The following is a 20,862-nucleotide window of genomic DNA, read 5'->3' as shown; positions in this document are numbered from 1 at the left end:
CACGCCGGGAGGAGGGAAGCGATCGCCGCCGCTCCCGCCTCCCCTGCCGCTGCCCCCGTCCCTGTCGCACCCTCACGCTACCCTGGGCCGTGGTGAGGCGGCGGCGCGACACCCTGGAGCTGCGCCCTACCCCCAGTACTGCAACCGCAACGGTGCTCGTCCCCGGGGGACTCTATTTAGGATCGGACCCGGGAAGATGGCGGAGGCCGTGGAGACGGAGGCAGTCGCTGAGCCCGCCGCCTTCAAGCGCCCGAGCCGCCCGCTGCCCGCCGCGCCCCGCGCCGCTGAGGGCGGCGAGCCGGGGCCCAGCCCGCCGCCCGCCCGCCCCGCCACGCCGGCGGCGCCGCGCTACGAGGAGCCGCCGTGGGGCAGCCGCCCGCCGGCCGACGCCGGCTACGGACTGGAGGTGCTGAAGGGCGGCGTGGCGCTGGGCTCGGTGCGGCTGGAGGGCGGCAGCTGGTTCCTAGTGGGGCGGCTGCCCAGCTGCGCCCTGGCCCTGGAGCACCCCTCGGTGTCGCGGCACCACGCCGTGCTGCAGTACCGCGGCGCTGGCTGCTCCCCCTACGGCCCCGACGCCGCCGGCTTCTACGTGTACGACCTGGGCAGCACCCACGGCACCTTCCTCAACAAGACGCGGGTGCCGCCCCGCACCTACTGCCGGGTGCGGGTGGGCCACGGGCTCCGCTTCGGCGGCAGCTCCCGCCTCTTCCTCCTGCAGGTGGGTCGGGGCGGGGCCCGCCCCGGGTAACCCGCGTGGTAGAGGCTTCCCCGGCTCACGCTCCGGGATTTACCCGGCTCCATCTACATCCTCCTGGCATCTCGGGGGTGAAAGCCGCGCCTGAGGGGTGAGGTGGTTTGGATGCTCTGGAAGCTGCCCAGCGCCGCCGGGGTGCCTCTCCTGGGGAAGAGTGGTCAGCTGTAGGTACCGGCTGCCAGCTCTGCGGTGAGGTCTGGGGCTGAAGGACAGAGCAGGGCCGTGGGGTCCCCCCGCTGCCGCATCGCCCTGGGGCACTGGGCAGCTGCCGAGGGCTCAGCGTGAGAACAGGTCTGGCAGCTTCTGGCGACACAGTGAGTGCAGAAGGCATTTCTCTCCAGTGGTATGATGTGTTGGGAAAGTCTCTCCGACCGTGTGATGCATCAGGAAAGTAAAGCGCTAGTAGTCCTTTGTGAATAAGGAGAACTTTTATTAGTAGGAACTTAGAGAGCGCTCGGTGTGCCCTACGTGTGCTTCTGGAGCTGCTCGTTCCTCAAATTCTCCCATGTGCCACTGACAGAAATTTTTGGCTTCTGCCTTTACAATAAAGTTCTATTTGAGATTGATCTGACTACAGGTACACAATAATGCTTGTTTCTTTTTTCTTTCCCTTTGGTAAGGGCATTAAAACTAATATATTTGGGAATGCAAACCATAACAATTGGTCTAATATTTCCTTTTTGTAGAATACTGTAATGATTTGTTTATGTTATTGTACATAATCTGCACGTGTGTTGAAATGAATTTTTTTTTTAATCTTTTAAAAAACACTTTTGCTAAGTTACTGTTTGTGACACAGGGACCCAAAGAGGACCAGGAGTCTGAGTCGGAACTAACTGTGACTCAACTGAAGGCACTGCGTAAGCAGCAGCAAGCAAAATTAGAAAAGACAATGTTGGGAGAGGACTCAGATGAGGAAGATGAAAAAGAGGAGAGAAGTGAGAAGAGTCAGAGCACTGATATGAGCTGCTCATGGGGAATGGGTAAGTGATGATGTATAAATCAGCTGATACACCTTGGAAGGTCTTTAAGCCAGTTTTCAGTGAACACTAGGGTTGAAATTCCAGCTGGATGCCAAGTGTTCCAATCCTGTGGAAGTTCTTGAGTACAAGTTAATCCTTTTCCTTTTAAAAAAAGAGTGCTGTGACAAAGCAAGTTTATATCTGGTGAGAAGTATGCTAGAGCTCATTTTAAAATGGAGAAGGTAATTTGCCTACACCTTTAAAGGACCATGAAACAGAGTTTAGGTTAATCCTATGTGTTTTGTTCTTGTCATGGTGTCAACACTTTTGCCCAAGAGCTGAAATTTAATTGCTTGAGACTTATATGCAATATAGCTGTCTTTAAATTAAAACAGGAAGTCCACATCTTAAAGCTAGATAAATTGTACATTAATTAGCTTTTCAGTAAAAAATTAGTTGTTTTTTTTAATGGAAATGTATAAGCACATAAACCTTTGAAAGTGCAGTGATGTTCATCTGCAAAACTGTATCTTGTGATGGAATAACTGATAGCAAAAAAGAAGCAGGGTTGGTTTGGGATTTTTTTTTTTTTGATTGGATGCAGAAATATTATTCAAGTTAAGGGAAATGATTTTAGGATGATATAGCTGCTGCTTTTAATCTGACAAAAGTTGAAATATACTGGCATTCTCTTTCTGACATTTCACCATTTTTTTGCGCTTTTTATGTCTTGTAGGGGAGGATGCTGAGGAGGATGAGGTTGAAGAAAACCCTATTGCTATTGATTTTCAGGATGTACAAGATGCCTTCTATATGAAAGATCCTAGGAAGGCCTTACAGGGCTTTTTTGACAGAGAAGGTACTTTTTTTTTTTCCTTTCTCTTTTTTTAATTAAATGTAATTTTTTCTGTTTAGCGAAGTGTGACATTTGTGCTCATGTGTTTTTTCTTTGGGAATTCAGGTCCGAGAGCTAACTTTTGTATTATATTGTGGGTAAGGTTTTTCATTTGGTCAAGTTTTGGGGGTGGGGGGGGTTTAGTGTGGTTCAGTTTTTTGGTTTGTTTTTTTTTTTTTTTTTTAGTAAAACTTAGCTCACCATTGTATATCTGAGACTTAGTTACTAAGACCTAAACTGGAAGTTGCAGAGAGCACCTTGTATTCCTCTGGAGTGACACTCAAACCACACCCATGCTTTGAAGCTATGCTGAAAAATCCAAACCCATAAAATTCCAGACTGTTCTGTATGGAGATAGCTCTGATTGTGAGGTAGAATTGGAAGGTATAAAAAGACAAAAGGCAATAATTAATTGGTCTAGACTTTTAGTGATTGCTAGCAGAACTTATAGATGACTCGCTGATTTGCTAAAGTGAAAAATAAATCTTCAAGATAAACAGTGTCTGTGAATCCAGTTTGCAAACTGTTGTTATTTCCATGTCATTTTAATACATACGGAGGCAAGATTGTTTTTTCTTTGAACTACATATTCCTGAACAGGCCACTTAGATTTATTTTTTTTTTTTAATTATTATTATTATTTTTTTAATCAGAAAAAGCCTTGATTGTGAAAAACAACCAAAAAAGCATAATACCAACTGAAAATCCCAGGGCTTAAAAAAAAAAAAAAAAGCAAATTCAGTTCTTTAATATGTAACTGGGGAATTTTATCTCTTTTGGTTAACCATGATGTTCTTTGCTGTAAAGATTATTCCTGCTTATTTCAATTTTGGTTACTACATCAACTTTCTTTTCCCTTCTAGGAGAAGAGTTAGAATATGAATATGATGATCGTGGGCACAATAGCTGGCTGTGCAGGATCAAGTATGTATATCTCCATTCACTTTTGTACGTAGAAGCTAACTTCATTGGATTCATGAACAAAAGCTGAAGGAATTACTTGTTTTGTCACACTAGACAAGGAGGCCAGCTGGAATTGGACCTAAGCCCTGATAATGATACAGAAGTTCAAGGATCAGTGCCTAGTTCAGCATCTGTGCTCCTGTGCTTCTGGTCTGGCAGCATTTGGTTTTCCTTAGAGATGAAAATCAGGAAAGAAAGAGTCTAGGTTCTTTCAGTTCCCCTTGTTTTGACAATATGTGGAATTGAGGAAACAATATCTTTCAGTTCCTAATGAGAGAGAGAAAAAAATCATTCATTCTATTGTGTACCCAATTTCAGTTCATTTATGGTAGAAGGCAGTTTTTGATGGATTCCTGCAAGAGGCCACTAATGTCATTCTTTTATAAGACAAGAGAAGGTGAGGTGGAAATTAAGTCGACAGGATAGGTCTCAAATGGATAGGTACAACATTGCAGCAATTGTACTGCTTAAGAAACCTTTGCTTCAGCGTGGAAATTATTTGTAACTGGTGTTGCATGGATGCAAAATACTGGTGCTTGAAATGATTTGGGGATTGACATTTAGTCTTTTAACTTCCTGTATTTCCAATGGAATGAATATAGGAATAATTATTGTTTGGACTAGTGAAATATAAATTTGCTTGCATGCTTTAGGAAATCCATGCTTGTGTTTTGTTTGGTACTGTATGAAATGCAAAGTGAAAATATTTAACCCACGAAAAAAGACTAGAGTGAAATGGAAAGAACAATGCCAACATGATAAAATATCTGAGTAGCATCCATGAAAAGCTGTGTTTGTATCTGAGCTGTTCTCTGGTCCTTCAAACTGAACAGGTTGCCTGTGGATGATGCATCAGGGAAGCAGCTGGTGGCAGAGGTTCTCCATTCAGGAAAGAAGAAGGAAGCAATGATACAGTGCGCACTGGAAGCTTGCAGGCTACTTGATGCTCGGGGAGTACTGAGGCAAGAAGCAGGTGAATAACTAGTCAGATGTGATCGTTCTAATAGCCCCTAAACTAGGGATTTGAGATTGCTATCTTGAATTTGTTTTTATTGCTCAGTGGTATGCCAATCCTTTTGTTTCTTGCCTTCACCCTTACCTTTCCCAGTATCCCGAAAAAGGAAATCAAAAAACTGGGAAGATGAGGATTTTTATGACAGTGATGATGACACCTTCCTTGACCGAACTGGTGCTGTAGAAAAGAAACGACTGAACAGAATGAAAAAAGCTGGTAAAATAGAAGAAAAACCAGAGACTTATGATTCCCTGGTAAGAAGAGATTATGACATGCCAGGCTTATTCTCTCATGCATGTATTATTACTAAGAAGGAAAATCAAAAATATTTCCTGATCTTTCTCTGTTAGCTTGAACTCTGATGTTATTTCCGACCTTTAGCTGTCAGTTGGCCAAGTTAGAGTAAAATAGTGGGGTTTTTTCATTTGTGGACAATATCTATAAATACCTGAAAATATTGCTTACTTTATTCTAGTGGAAGCATACTACCTTGCTTTTGCCTGTGTGGTATTGCCTTCTACTTGGTGGATCATGGCAGTGGGTGAATGACGTACCAGAACAGGATACTTTTAAAATACTTATAAAGCATCAGAAAATAGTGACAAGCTTTCAAGTGCATGGGGCACATCCCAAAGAAGGATCTCGTTCTGCTTCAAAGAATAAACAGCCTGGACTGGCGGGCGTGTGACAACTAAAACTCCTACACAGACAATAAGGTGTGGGGGAGCAAGCATAGGGAGGGTTGGAGGATCACAGTGGTTTTATAACATTACTGCAGAAGCATTATACATATTTTTGTGATTTGAACAGTATGTGAAAGGACTGATAAGTTGTTTAGGAACAATCTAGACTATAATTTTTTCAGCCTAGAAACTCCTGGTCAAAGATCAGAAGTAAAAAAATTGAGGTAATTTGGTAGGATATTTGAGTAACTCTTAAAAGGGATTTTAAGAAGATAAAAAGATCTTCTAAGCATGTTGTTCTTTCATAGGTCACAAAGCTAAATGAAGCTGAAAATGAGCTTTCTGAGATAACAGAGAAGCTGAAGGCTTCAGGGAAAGGTAAGACATGAAGTTTATTTGATCGTAGTGCTTTCCATAAAGAACAATAAAGAGGTGAGAAAGTTGTCTTATGGATTTTTATCTTAAGTGCCTTTTTTTAGTGTCCACTTTTCACAAAGGGGTAGGGAGATTTGCAGGTCACTGAGTTAGCTGGAGAGGATACTTATGCTCTTCATCCAGTAGTTTATGTACTCTGTGTGTATAGTTGCTTGCTAATGAATGCAACTTTTTCCAGAGCAAGCAACATCTAAGTTAAGGTAAGGAGGTGAGTGTACAAGCTCCTGGAGCTTCAGAGGGTGAGCTTTATTACTGTCTATCTGCCCATGTTAGTGAAACTGACCCAATTTGAGGAACAATTTTTTCCACTCCCTCCAAAACCGTTTATAAGGGAAGAGCAAACAACAGAAGAGACAGTATCTTTTATTTCACTTTTCTCATTGTGAATGCACCTGAAAAAGGAAAGGTGGGAAAAGAGAAATGTGGAGTCAAAGCAGTTCACATTTAGCCCATATGTTCAGCAAACTTGCTAGCTTGTGAGGGTCCCACTCAGATTCTAGGATTATGCCTTTGTGTACGAAGGCAGAGCCTTTCTGAAGTGGTGATTGTAATTGGTACTGAGATAGATTTAAAAGCATACTATACAAATAGCTTCATTTTGCTTTCTGTTGCTGGTGGTGTCTTGTGGGATAAAAGGAAGGCATGAAGGAAATGTGTTTAGGCTGGTTCTTCATAAAGAAACCTTTTTAACAGAGTTGGCATTAATCAAGGTTGCAACATCAGTTTGTCAGAATTGTTTCTCTCCAAGAAGCCTAGCAGCAATCTGACAGCTGGGCTATCTTTTGTGCGTTATATGGGTATGTTTCTTTATAGTAACTCAGCTCCACACCAAAACTCATTTGTATCAACATATTTGTTGGTGATTGATTATACCCAATCACTGTTCAGAAAACAGTACTGTTCCACTGAGCATTCTAACTGATGGGTCGGTTCAGCGTGTTTGAAGGAATTGTTTTCAGCATGACTGTTCTGATAAGTAGTTAATGACTGACTAGCAAGAGAAGCTAATGCCTCATATTGTCTGAGACATGTAATTCCAAACTTTCATATGTTATGATGCCTTTGTTTCTGCTGATACTGTTTCTCAACAAGACTTTTAAATCATATTGTAGTAGATGCTGGGACAAGGAAGAATCAGTTCATTTATAGACTTCTACTAACACCATATAATTCTGATATATGTTATCATGGTTTGGTAAATTGTAAGTGGTTACACAGCTAGTTTAGAGCCTTGGAGAAACTGCAGTCTCAGTGTTTATTGCAATACAGAGTAATTCAGTATTGTATGGGAACTTCCTAGAACTAGGTCAGGATAAAACATAGCAAATATTGCATCATCAGTTATTCTGTGTGTGTGTGTTCTAGATACTTAGGTTTTCTCTTATTTCTTTGGATGCTTCAGGTTAATCACAGGTGTTGAGTACAGGTGTAAGCCAGGAGCATGCATATTGAACATGAACCACTGTCATGAGCTGTCTGCCAAAGCTGCTGCATTACACACACTTCTGAAACCTTAATGCACTTTTGCTTGCTCTAAATGATTTTGTAGCCTAAGGGCAAGAGTGTAGAGACCAGTAAGTGAACGACAGGCTAAATTGAACTTATCAAGCACTTGGAGAAATTAAGTGGTTGTGTAAAAAAAAAAAAAAAAAAAAAAAAAAAAAAAAAAAATCACAGAAGTTGTTCACAAATTGTTCTCTGGAGTTCTTCAGAACTAATTACTGATGGACTGACTTGGTATCTCTCATTCAGTGATGTAGCTGAATGAAAATCAAATGTCTAGAGCTATTCAGTCCCATCTTTGGTTGCCTATACAGAAGAAAATCATCAATAAGTTGATGGTGCAGTAAATAGCCCTATAGCTTTTTTCACTGGCATATAAAGTGTAATACCCATGACTGATTCACCTCCTAGCAATGTCAAATTTTACTTCAGTAATGTAGAAAACTGCTGCAACAGATACCAAATGCAAACAGTAACCCTGTAAGCTGAACTGCCTGATCTTAGGCACTGTTGGTGGAATCAATGAGAGAATCCTCTTTGCAGGAAGGGGTGATCTGACTTGCTGAAGATTACTCACTGCCTGAAGCACACACGCTGTCCTGCAGCTAAAGAAGAGAGCTTTAATTTAATTGTTCTGAATTACCTGACTAGAGACTAAACCGTATCTTTGAAATTTGGTGTTTAAATTAAATGATTGTTCTGCTCTGCTCCTCCTTGCTAGGAGTTTCAGACTGTTGTTAACAGTACCTTTTCCTTGCTGTTTTTTATCTTGGCTCGTATAAATAGTTACGAGGAAAAAGGAAGAGTATTTCTATCTGAATTTCTTTTATGACATGTTTTGTCATCATTTATATTTGTGTGGAGGTGGATGCTACAACTGTTTCTTATGTTTTGAAGCCTCTTAATTCTGTATATCTTGGAACAGTTACTGTTGTAGCTTTCAATTATTTGCAAATTGTAAATTGTATTTTGTTCTAGAACAGAAATATACTCTTCAATTGAGTCCATTTATCAACATGAGTCTTACTAGACTTTTCTCTAAATATTTAAGTCATGTAAAACTGCTTGAATATGTACTCTTTGCAATAACATACTATTTTATTTGTACACATTTAAGATTTCAAGTGTTACTTAATTAGCTCAAGCTGAACTGAAAGTAACTCATTGGTCACATAATTATGCTTGTGCATATATGCATAAATGCTTATAGTACAGCAAATAAATACCGGATTTACCACTTTTCATATAATATTAAAAGGCAAAAGACTGCCTGGCAAAAGGCTTTTAAAAATTCTAGCAACAACATTATTCTTTGTTTGCCTCCGGGTTCTTTTTGAACACCATATAAAAACTTCTGAAGCACTGTTCAAGCCTAAGAAGGGAGTTTTCCTGGGTTTTTTTGTTTGGTTATTTGAAATCCATGTGTCAGAACTCAGTATTTATTTTTCTTAGCCATTAGAGCTTTAGTTTTTCCTCCTGAGTTTTAATTAGTCAAATATGCATAGAATTATTAATAGTTGAAATCAGGTAGAGTAGAAACACTGTTGTTACTATTTTTCAAGTACAGAGCAGTGTTTTGTTAGAAAATCCAGTCAAAGATAAATTTTGTGTGATTGGCCTAACAGATGAAACTATTCCTATATGCACTCAGTCATCCAGAGGTAGGAGGCAGCATTATGTGTTGATTCATTTAGAGCTTTGCAAATGTTACTATATAAACATTCCAGGAAACCCAAAATGGGATTCCCCATGCAGTGGTTGGGATTCTTTGTAGCTGTGTTTATTTTAGTCTGTGACTACAAAAACAACCCATAAGCCACTTTTTTAGGGACAGCAGATCTTGAAGTGAGATGAGCAACCTAGAACAGGGACACTTATTCATAAAGAAACATTCATTTTTGAGAGAGGCTTTGTTATGTATATGGATTAAAGTTTACTGTCAGGCTTTTGTTAGGAGAAATGCTTTCATCTTTCCAGGGATAACAACCTCAATTATTTCATCGTTCAACAGAAACTTGCACAGACGATAGTTGTTCCTGTATACCTTATTCTCTAAAGGTAGGACTTAAATGAGTACAGCTCTCATCTCCCCACCAGTAACAATATGTATCTTCCCTTTATCTTGCCTAGTCCCATCCCAGCCAGCAGCTCAAGATTCCTTGGATGAATTCATGACTGAAATGAAATCAGGAAGTACTTTAGACAGTGTGGCACGAAAGAAGCTTCACTTGCGGTCCTTTGAACTGAAGAAGGAGCAACAGAGACTGAAGGGGTTAATAAAGCTTGTCAAGCCTGCAGAACTGCCTGAGCTGAAGCCCCAGTAAGTTTTGGCTAAAGTGTAAAACTATTACTTTTATCACAGTTGTTGTCCATGGGCAGTTGTGCAAGCCCAGTAAATAGACAGCTTTCCAAACACAGAAGCAGGACAGCCTTCCCCTCCAAACTGCCTGGCTCACCTCTTTAAAGAGCCGCTGTGCCTTTTGGCTCTTGCGGCATCTATGGTTGAGGCAGATGCACCACTGGAGTGCATCTGGAGTAAGATAAGCCCACGCTGGGAGGATGTGAGGAGGAAGGGATTGGAATCATAGTGTCAGCTTTTAAAATTTTTTTTCCCCAACCTGCATCCAGAAGGAACTGAAGAATTTTACAGGTATTATGTACAACATGTAAACCACTTTCACTCTGTGAAATGTACTTGGAAGTCGAGTGTAGTGGCTGTTCAACTACTGCCTAGCAGCGCTACTGCAATTCAAGAGGGCATGTGCTGGGTTCACCATTTGCTAGTGGCAGCTTGATTAGAGTTTTAATTACTTAATTAATTTACTCAAATTGACGTTTAGCCTCTGAGTGTGTTTTTATACATGTATTATATACAAATGCAAGTATGTGTGTGCAATTGAATTTGAGGATTCTGTGTGATATAGTGGGTTTTCTTATTTTTTTTTTCTTTGCTTCCTGTTACAGCAAGTGTCTGAATCCTACAATACGTGTGTAGGATGGAGGAGTCATCTCCTGCAGCTTCCTCCTTGGATGCTGCAAGTGAAAGAGAAATAAAAGGAATTTTATATATCCACTTCTAACTTGCAGATTTTTTTGCATTTCTAAATATAAGATTTGTTTGATACTGTGTATACACTGTTTTCCTTTGTATCTAATTTTTATTAGGAGTGGGAGTTACAGTCTGGAAGCAGAGAGCAAGCCTAAAAAGATTACCCTGCCTCTCTTTGGTGCAATGAAAGGGGGGAGCAAATTCAAGCTGAAAACTGGAAGCCTGGGGGTAAGTTGGACTCGTAAGTGCTGCAAGTCAGAGGCTATTTCTCAGACACCTTCTCAAGCTATGGAGACTGTAGGTGGCAACCGTGTCTCCTCACAGGCATGGGAACAGCACTGAGGCACAAGCCTGCGGCAGTGGAGGGCGCACAGGGCAGCAAGCAGTGGCTGCTGGATGTTGTTTGCTGCCAGCAGTTGCCATTCTGTGCCCCTGTACAGTCAGACTCCTGGGGCACAGCTGCGGTCAAAAGGCAGCGGATCAAGTAGAGGCAGTCTGGGGACATCAAGCTGAACCACTGCTGTACCTCAGCAGCTGGTCCTTGACTTTCTTTTGTTTTTCTTGATCTTATAGCTAAGATCGTATCCAAGATTGATTCAGTTGCCAGTGTCCCTCTTACAAAAAGATTGCACTCCTTGTCTGTGAGCTGGACATATCTCTTCATCTTCCATCTCTACTAATAACTTTTCCTTAAAACCTAACTATTCTTCATCCTGAGAGTGTTTTCTTACCAGCTGTCTCTGACAGTAATGTGTGTGCTTTTTCCTGCAATGAATATCTGTGACCTCTACCTTCATTTACCTTGGCACTGATGCACAAGTCTTTCTCCTGCAGAAGTTGCCTGTTAAGCGTCCAGACATCCCTGAAAGCTTGTTAAAAATGAAAGATGATGGACCGGAGGAGGAGGAAGAGGAAGAAGAGGAAGAAATGGAGGAGGAGCAAGTAGTAGATGCAATAAACAGCAGAGCATCAAACCTGGAAATGAAAATGACAACACAGGAAGAAACAGGAAAAGAAACTAATGCTCCTGATGGTTCTCCTTGCAATAACAGGAATCTGGAATACCTTCAGGATGGTAAACCATTGGTCCTGATTTTTCCAGTAATGCAGCTGAGTCCGTTAATGCTGAATTTTTCAGAGCTATGTGAATCTCATAAGGTTTGAGTCACAGGTTCTACAGCAGATTTCTTTTCCATAGATTTTTGCCATGAATCCAGAGTCTGTGTGCCAGCGGTTGAGTTTCACATCGTTCCAGTTGAAACTCTCCTTGGCAATCAGTTTTTCATGCTTTTGGTGAAACAGAAGAAATCTGGACTCAAGAAAGGTTCTATTTTGATAAGCTCTTTGATAAGCTTTCATTAGATTGGGTGTCCATATGAAAACAACTACAATGTGGTGTTGGCAGGGAGTGACTTAATAAGAAAACAAATGTCTGTGTAAAGCTTCAGATTGGTTTGTAAGGAGGAAAAATAATTTTAGAAGTGGTAATAGAGAGATATCTTCCTTGTATCTGTGTGGTTTATATCCAGTCCCTCCTTTTCTATATCATCTTGATGCATTTGAAAAGTCAGTAATGATGTTTCTCAGTAAAGGATGTGTTTGACAACTGATCACAAGTTTTTCTTTAATATTGTATTGTGATGGACTTGGTGGATGAAATACTTTGGAGGACTTTTGAGAGAAGAGTTCTTCCTGAGACAAATGTAGCAAAGAGTTCCCTTTTGTACTTTGTCTCAGGGATGGTACCGCTCTACTTGTCAGCATTACTGCAGAGTGCTCACCTAGCTCTTTCATTTTTCTTCTACAGGGGTTCATTTTCTGCCTGAGCCAAAGATACTGAGGAATAAATCTCAGATGGGACCCTCACAAGAGAAATCTCAAGGTAAGCAGTACAATTTAGACTCTATTGTACAGTAGCATGTGGGTTTAGAAACTGTCTAAAGGACTTACTGTCTTCTGGCAGTAGAAGGAAACTAAGCCTAATCTAGAGCCTAAAGAATCTAGAATTGAAATGAAGGATTGTGTTTTGCTTGGGAAGTAGTAAGTGTATGGTGAAGACAGATCACTTCAACTGTGTTTCCGTTCTCCTTGCTTTTCATAGTCGTTAACTGCTTTGAGATCCTTTGTTTTAAAGAAATAGCAAGAGAAGAGAAGAAAAACTATTTTAATTTAGGAGCATAAACATAATGCTTTTTTCTCCCCTTAATCTCTTGCAGTAGCTCTTAATACTACAGGACAGAACTTTCTTTTATAAAGTGACAAATACTGCATAACGTTAGCTAACAATCTGTTAATGACTTAGATGACCCTTCTACATGTACACACACAAAAAAAATCATATTCTCAAAATTAAGACTGTTGGGTGTACTGAACATGGAGAAGATATGTATTAATTTCTTATTTTTTTTCATAACTCACACTTAAGAATGTCGTCCTGTCCTCCTCATCCACAGACTTAAGCAACAAGAGTCTCAATATTTCACAGATTAAGTGACAGAAAAACAAGACATACTTCTATCTCTTCTGTATTCCTCTCACCTATATTACTGTAAAGTTGGGGTTTTTTTTAAAAAAAAAAGAGCAAGTTGGTCCTGTGCATTTACTACTGTTTCCTTCTAAATCAATCACTGCGGTGATTACAGATAGAGAATATCTTTTAGAAAATAAACATTGCCATTGACTAAAAGGTGTTACAGAATCCCAAATAGATGACCTTATTAAAGTGCATTCAGGTACGTGACTGACAGTGTATTAAACATAAGTTAATGTATGAAAAACAAAAAGATGTTCAGCAGTCTTAAGTATGAATTTTGTTGCAGGGAGCTGTCTTGGATGTCCTTTTGGATATATCCATTTTTATGTGAAATTCCTATAAGTTTATTTCTGATAGAATTGGGCATTTGTGATGTGTCATAAACCAAATCTTCTTTCTTCCCAGCATCTGAGGCAGTTTGTAAGGAACCTGAAGAGACCCCTGAGAAAGTTAAGAAAATCAATAGCTCAAGCAAGGTCAGTTATAAAATCATGGAATGGTTTGGGTTGGGAGAGATCTTCAAGATCATGTAGTTCCAACCCCCCTGCCACGGGCAGGGACACCTTCCACTAGACCAGGTTGCTCAAAGCCCCGTCCAACCTGGCCTTGAACACTTCCAGGGAGGGGGCAGCCACAGCTTCTCTGGGAAACCTGTTCCGGTGTGTCACCACCCTCACAGTAAAGAACTTCTTCCTTATATCTAATCTAAATCTACCCTCTGTCAGTTTAAAACCATTACCCCTTGTCCTATCACTACACTCCCTGATAGAGTCCCTCCCCATCTTTCCTGTAGCCCCCTTTAGGTACTGGAAGGCTGCTATAAGGTCTCCCTGGAGCCTTCTCTTCTCCAGGCTGAACAACCCCAACTCTCTCAGCCTGAGAGAGTTATGACACCATGACTCCTGCAGCTTAAGAGTTTCAGGAAATCATTTAGTAGGCTCTTATTTTAGTGAAATAGTAACAATTTGATTGAGTATGACTTGGGGCTTAATGCTTTTCTGCTAAGACCCAAATGTAGAACTACACACTGCCATTGGACACAAATTTTGGAGTCTCCAATGAAAAGGTAAAGCACAGCATTTCAAGCATGATAAAGGCTCTCTATTCAATCACTTTTTTTTCCACCTTTTCATTTGGCAGTTAGCCTCTGCTAATTGCTGCTTCTCCTGTGTCACACGTGTTGTAGAACATAGGCATTCTCTGGGCTTTGAAATGGCATTGCAGAACTTCCCTTGGAGCTGACGCAGAACATGCTGTACTAAAATTGTAGCTAGTCTGGATTGCCACTATCAAACCTTATCCTTCACTGTAAGATGTAGAAAGAAATGAGTCTAAGAGACTTTTGTCTTTTGCAACCAAATTATTACTAAATTTGAGTGGGTGTACCAGATAATGTTCCTCCCATGCATAAGATTTATATTAAAATGTAAAGTATATGAGCTTTTCACATTTTGGGGCAATTGTTGCCTTCCTGGAGCTGGAAGCAAACTTCTCTGACAGCATGCTCTTAGCCTAATGATTATTGTGAGGTTCTGCCCTTTAGAGTGCATCCCACCCTTCTGCTGACTGCCATCAAAGAAAATTACTGTACTTGGTAAGCCATGAGATCTGACCATTATGACAATTTCTTTGTGGTGGCCATCTAATTTTAGCCCTGCACCACTTACTTAAAGAAACTTAACTCCCTGCAGCCTGTGTGTGCTAACTGCCTCCTTGTTAGTCCTGGCAAAGGACCTAAGGATCGGGTAGACACAGCCTTTAGAATTGTCCTTTGTTGCTGGCCTATAAAGAATGTTGATAAAGAAAGCAAGAGTAAATTTATACTCTTAAAGCTCAAGTTATACCATTTCTATGAATACGGAAGAAGAAGGCAGCTTCTCATGCCGAGGCAGTCAAGTCAGCACCTCTCAACAGCACAGAGCGCAGTCTAACACTGAGCATTCTCCAAATGCCAGATGGCTTAGCTGTATTCTCTCTCCCATCACAAATCACTTTTTCCACATGCTGTCTCTGCCTTTGGGCTCAGATCTTGCATGGAAAATATCAACCAGAAGTCAGCTTTTTTTTTATTCTCTTTTAATATTTGAGGAATAACTTTGAGTCATGTAAAACTGGAAAAACAATTTTAAAGTGACTGTTTGCAAGCCGTATTTAAAAACTGTTCAGCTCTGCCGTGTAATGTTTTGAAAAACATTAGTCTTCCAGAGTAACTGTTCTAGAGGTTAATTTGGGGAAGGGAAGTTTGAGGGAATGAGAAATTGCTTCAACTGCATAACTTAAGACTGTGTCATGATACTACAGAGTAATGCAAATCAGTGCTGAGTAACTTGGCTGCATTTTGAGCTCTTAAGTTTTGTGCTCTACAGTATGAATGTTTTTTGATAGCTACCTGCAGTTGTTGAAAACAAAAGTTGTTGAGAAAATGATGCTGATGTGGTAAAACTTAAAAAAACTAGGGACGAAAACCCATAGCTGTGTCAATATTTGAATTGCAAATGAGATGTTTTGGTTTGCTTTAAACATCTTGGTGATGCCAGTGAGACCTGAAAAAATTGGGTTTTCTTTTCTTTTGAAAATCTAAGTTTTATATAACAGTTGAACTTTTATACTCCAGTTTGAAAGTCACCTTAAACCTGAAGTTTTCAGTGGGATTGCACATTAAAATCTTTCTTGAAAATCCTACTCTAAAGTTTTCCCTGCATAAAGAAATTCTTGTCAAACGACACTACCAAATATTAGGATGACAAGATTAAACTGTCTGGAAGTGGACAGTTGGCAATGGTTCTGTTTTGAGGGGGAGATTGGACTGGATGACCTCCAGAGTCCCATCTAACCAGCATTTATTTCTATTATTCTGTGACTTTTACTGGGAATAAACTGGATTTATCTGAGGTGTTTATATTTATTCTTTCCTCTGTGTTATTGTTTCCATCCGTGACTCTTGTAGAAAAAACCCTCATCTTTCAGTATTTTGTCTCTGAAATAATAAGAGGTTTAGTGCCTGTGACACATTGCTGGAGGGGTGCAGCACCTTAAAAATCTTTTTTTCCTTTTGCAGGTCCAACAACCTTTTTTTTCCTCACAGTATCCAGATGATGACCCAGACTACTGCATATGGATTCCTCCTGCAGGTATCAACCATTTCCTTACCATTTTTAGTCTTATAACTCAAGAATCTACCTAATAAGTAGTCAGGGTGTCCTTGTAACTTCTTGAGGGAAAAAGTAATTCAGGAACACTTTACCCAGAACCTGATGTTTTCTGACATGTTATGCCCCATATTTTTTTGTATGGCCATGCAAGTCTTGCAGTGAAATACAGACCATATCTGTAGTAGCTTCTTCTCAATGGACAGATACACCTGAAGCTTGTTTTTCAGTTTTGTAACACCTGAGAGAGCTAACTCCATTCACACATAGCGATATGATGGTCTAGCTGAAAGACAAGCTCAGACCTTCACTAGGGATAAATGCTTCAAGAACCTTACTATTCACAGTTTTCATAGAACTCTGTGAAATCTGAAAATCTTTGCAGACTTTTGCAAAAATCATTGGAATACAAACTTTGGGTCATGTGTTTTGGAGAGAAGTCTTGGTAATGCTTTGCTGAAGGCACTGTAGAATTGATGCGCGATGTGTTAAAGTTGAACAATTTTTTTTTACTTTAGCTCCAGAGTGTTTTTAGGTAAGTGAGGTTATTCTATGCATTTTCAGTTTCTCTAAAATGGAAAATTCATTTTCATGCATTGAAGTTTTCATTCTAAGTTCAAAGCTTAGCTTTCATTTGGTAGATTCATTACTATAATTTTTATAAGGCTGTTGCAGGCTTATAATATAGATAGGCTCCAAAGGGAATAAGAAAAATGAGAATAAATTTCACTGAAGAAAACTATAATCTGGTGAATCATCTTTCAGTGAAAAGACTGCAGTTCTCTGACATAGGAATCCAGTGGAACAAAATACCCAATTGAGTAACTCTGAGGGCTGATCTGGGATAGCCAAGCAAGCTGTGTCCATAAGGGGGAGCTCCTTTTCCTGTTTCTGCCTGCTAATAATCAGACTTACCTTCTAAACTGGCATAATGAGGACACCAGGAAAAAAAAAAGAAAACAAAAAAACCCCAAAAAATCCCCAAACAACAGGAATATGTGATGTAATCTTGACACTATTAGTAAGGTTAAGAGGAATTATAAGGATAAATCAAAAGATGATTTGAATTGTAATATCCAGTCTGACTTTTTATCCTCTTCGTGCTTGTCTGTCTGGTGACTTGGATACATACTTATCTTGGATGAGGGGGGGGAAAAATAATTCAACTCTTCCTGAATGCAGCTCTTCCTGTTTGTCCATTAGGTCAAAGTGGTGATGGCAAGACTCATCTCAATGAAAAATACGGCTACTAAGCTTCAAACGCCCCAGAGTACGTTTGAAGGACTGCTCTATTTTGGACTCTTTCACCACACGTTAAGTGAGGGCTTAAAGAGTTGATTTTTCAAATGCTGTTCCAAATTCAAGGGCATCAGCAGCCACTCTGGCTGTTAGCTCTCCCTCTGTGTCCTCTGTCTGTCTTTCAGATACTTTTAAAAAAGTAAAAGCCCACACACTCTTCTGCTGCTTCTTCCACTTCTAGCCTTGTCTGTTTTATTTGGCTTGAAACTGTAAGTTCATTTTTCCTTTTGTAAATAAAAGTATACAAAAAGTTTAAAAAAAAAACAAAACCTCTGTATACTTACAGACTTGATAAAATTTATTCATGTTGGTTTTATGCAATTAAAATGAGAAACACTACTGGTTTGCTTCTGTGGCTGCTGTTTGAAAATACTGTCATGGTAAACACAACCTAAAACTTGAGGGTGGGATTTTTTTTCTTTCCTATGGAAAAGAACTATTTTGAAAAGAAGACTGTGTTCACTTCTCCCTCATGCAGTTGCTGAAATACTTGGTACAGAGCAAATTGGAAATGGTGAGCATACAATGGTGAGCATACAATAAAGGTGTAAAAATGCCAAAGAACCGAAGGGCTGGCACTGCTTATCTTGAATTAGAGGGTCACAGTAGAAACGATGGAAGGATATCCTGGGAAAGCTTATAATGAAGCCTGTTCTTCTGTCAACACAAGAGCAAAGTGCCATCTTAATAAAATTTAAGGCGTGCCTGCTTAATATAGTTTTGAATATCTATATAATTAGGCTATGAACTTCTTTGCCATCAAAGGTTATTAGAGCTATGAATAAAGTAAGGCTCAAAGAGCAAACAGGCATCTTTTTATAAAGAGGTGACAGTTAGTGCTGCAAATGTTTATTGGAAGGACCTAATGTCCCCCGCGGTACATCAGTGCAGGAAGCCCCCTCCCGCTACAGCAATGGGCAGCCTCCTTATAGCATGAGCTCAGGCCCCACCTGTTTTCATACTGCTCAGTGATTGGCTGCTTGCCATTTTATTTCTGAGACTGTCCTACTCATGTGATCTTAGAACACCCTCTGATTGGCTGCCTATTTCCTTTGGACCAGGAAGGGCTCAAGTATAACAATACAGGCTTTTCTGTCTCATATATGAATATATATATCTGAAGGAGGCTACAGTTATTTACAAATATTTATGTTATTTATTTGTGGATCCACTTCCTCTATTTATATATATACCTGGTTAGTGTGTATATGCTATATATTAAAAAAATTATCATTTAAATATACATCCATAAAAAGGCAGGTATAAATTGGATAAACACTCTTTCATAAGAGCTAGTGATATGAATAACAGAAGTTTAAATGTGAATGGAAATAATTAAACAAAGGCAAAGGGCAGGTTCATGCCCCCCACTTTCCAAGGCTGCAGATCGAGCCCTGTTTGGAGTGTGGGGGAAGTTAAAGAAGTCAGGGGGGTGTTATTAGGCAGGTATTGCCCCAAGGTTTGGACCCCTCCAAGGATGCCACCAAGGGCCTGCCAGGGCCCTGGGGCACTGCTAGGCCTGTCTGTCCCTGCCCAGCCCCCCTGGGCTCTTAGGGAAAAATGGATCTTTTTCTGTTTGTTGCACTTGGAGTCAAGCCTTTAACTTTTAAGCAGTGCTTTCCTCCAAACTGTAAGTAGTGGTAGGATTTGGGACCTCAAGACCCCAACTTGGTAACATGGTCAGCTCACCTAAATAGTCACCAACTGGGGGAATCTGGTCCCCTGGATGATTCACAATTGTCCCAGAGCCTGTGTTGTGGTAAAGGCAAGTGTCATGCAGGGCATCTGCAGCATTGTAAAGCTCTAGACACAAGCATACAGTGGCAAGAAAAGCTGTAGAAATGGCAGTGTTGCACTCCAGGGTCACACGTCCTTTGGCGTGCTTCCCCTGAACAGTGGCCACATCCTCATGGATAAATCGCAGGAGGGTGTGTCAGAAGCTGGGGGGAAGGGATAACCATACAACTCCTCTGGTTCTTGCAATGGTAGTGGAGCAGTGGAGCTCGCTCCAATTTTACCCCTCAGAGAATATAGAACAGTTTGGCAGCTTGGCATTTTGTAGGGTTTTACTCAATATGCTCAAGCTGCAAAACAGCATCTTCTTTCTGCCTGTAATCTTCAACATATTTAGCTTTTTTTTTTTGTCAGCATCTGTGCACCAGGCTGGGCAGCCTGAAGCTTCCTGCTTCTGGCAGAGGCATATCTTTATGTAATCCCTGGAAAGGCTGTTGCCCCTCCATTAAAAATGCCAGACCTCATAGGTTTCACAGACTCTGTAGCCCTTTTCCAGAGCCTTGTTCAGTTCCAGAGTGCACCGGGCATCTGCAAGGGACTTCTGTTGATCACTGTGGGTGCAGAGGGCCAGGCAGATTTCAGACAAAGTGCAGCACAAGGGAAACAATAGTTTGCCATTTATGCTTGTGAGAAGCACAGGGAAAAAGAACCCACAAGGTGGGTACACCTTTAATTTGACCATCCCAAAATAGGTGGGCAGTGTGTCAAAATGCTCAAAAAAAAAAGGACTTCTGGGTTCCCAAGACAATATTTTTAAATTTTGCTGATGAAAGGAGAGAGGCTAGCAAAATCATAGTGATAGATCTTTTCATCAGGGGCTGCTTTGTAGTACAGACAAATGGTACTTGTCCTGCTGCCAAAAAGCACATCTCGGGATCAGGGACTGGACAGTTTGGTCCTGCCTAAGACCATGAGCTTCCCATCTGCTTCTTTACATAGTGGCTCACTTGTGCTCCCATACAGACCTGCTCTCTAAGCAGTCCATCTTTTGTTGCATTGTGTAATATGAATACCCAAAGGTGGTCCCCACTGGATAGTTCCAGTCATTTTCATGGTAGCATTCAATACAACCATGGAAAAAGCACCCATTATATTTGAAAGTTGTTGTCATCCCATCAATGCAGCAATGATCACTTAGCCATCCCAGAAGTGGGTTCCCACTCACAGCCATGTAACACATGACAAGTTTGAATATTTTACTTTTTGGCCAGATATATATGTCATCAGTCAAATATCTCTTTTTCTTCCAACGATAGCCATAAACCAGTTTGTGGACATGCAAGTAGAGGCCACCTTATTATACAGAAAGGGATCTACACAGCATAAACCTTCACTTTTTCATCTCTCTCATTCGCTGTGTGATAGGCCATCACCATAATCTTATTTCTGTATGATCTGCAGGCCTCTCAAAATTTTTACCCCTTGCTGGCAATAGTAATTCAGTTCTCACTGCAAGTCAAAGATCTCCTGTTGGTCTGTGTACATGTCAATAATTGCTTTTTTTTCCTCAAGCACCATGCTGTGCACCTGGTCATAATCCCATTGTGGAAAAGGGACTACATAACTGATTTTCAGCAGCACTGAAAAAATAGGGAAGACTGCTTAGTTTCATGGGTACAAAATTTAAAGAGTGTCTGAAAACGAAAACTCTAGTTGCACATCAGTTTAGCACCCTGGGTGATTGATTACACACCCATTTTTTCTTTCAGAAGCTGTCTGACAACTGAGCAGCCATCGTAGCCTTTGGTGTTAGAGAAGCAGGGCCCTGAAACTTGGTGTCATTAAGCAGCTGACTAAAGTCCACGTGTCCCCTTAAGCTCCTGTTCTC

At 40.7% G+C, this 20,862-nt stretch overlaps 1 protein-coding gene across 1 annotated transcript; it reads left to right on the top strand.

The window, feature by feature from the left end:
- Positions 1-93: 93 nt before the first annotated feature.
- SLC4A1AP (solute carrier family 4 member 1 adaptor protein) lies at positions 94-17,579 on the top strand. Its single transcript, XM_074818106.1, has 14 exons — positions 94-718; positions 1,554-1,737; positions 2,453-2,575; positions 3,475-3,535; positions 4,408-4,547; positions 4,683-4,843; positions 5,581-5,650; positions 9,341-9,530; positions 10,376-10,487; positions 11,094-11,334; positions 12,067-12,141; positions 13,198-13,268; positions 15,851-15,923; positions 17,145-17,579. Exons 1-14 carry the CDS (start codon positions 197-199, stop codon positions 17,192-17,194), a joined length of 2,073 nt encoding a protein of 690 aa, XP_074674207.1. The 5' UTR covers positions 94-196; the 3' UTR covers positions 17,195-17,579.
- Positions 17,580-20,862: the final 3,283 nt, after the last annotated feature.

The sequence above is a fragment of the Strix aluco genome, chromosome 3, assembly GCF_031877795.1.
Source record: "Strix aluco isolate bStrAlu1 chromosome 3, bStrAlu1.hap1, whole genome shotgun sequence".
Lineage (NCBI taxonomy): Eukaryota > Metazoa > Chordata > Aves > Strigiformes > Strigidae > Strix > Strix aluco.
This window is presented reverse-complemented; position numbering and strand designations above follow the sequence as displayed.

What these genes read in the sequence shown, in the direction of transcription:
- SLC4A1AP (XM_074818106.1), top strand. Translation starts at nt 197, where the DNA reads ATGGCGGAGGCCGTGGAGACGGAGGCAGTCGCTGAGCCCGCCGCCTTC. An exon ending in GAGCTGCTCATGGGGAATGG is followed by an intron (nt 1,738 to 2,452) that starts GTAAGTGATGAT and finishes TATGTCTTGTAG; the next exon opens with GGGAGGATGCTGAGGAGGAT. An exon ending in AAATCAATAGCTCAAGCAAG is followed by an intron (nt 13,269 to 15,850) that starts GTCAGTTATAAA and finishes TTCCTTTTGCAG; the next exon opens with GTCCAACAACCTTTTTTTTC.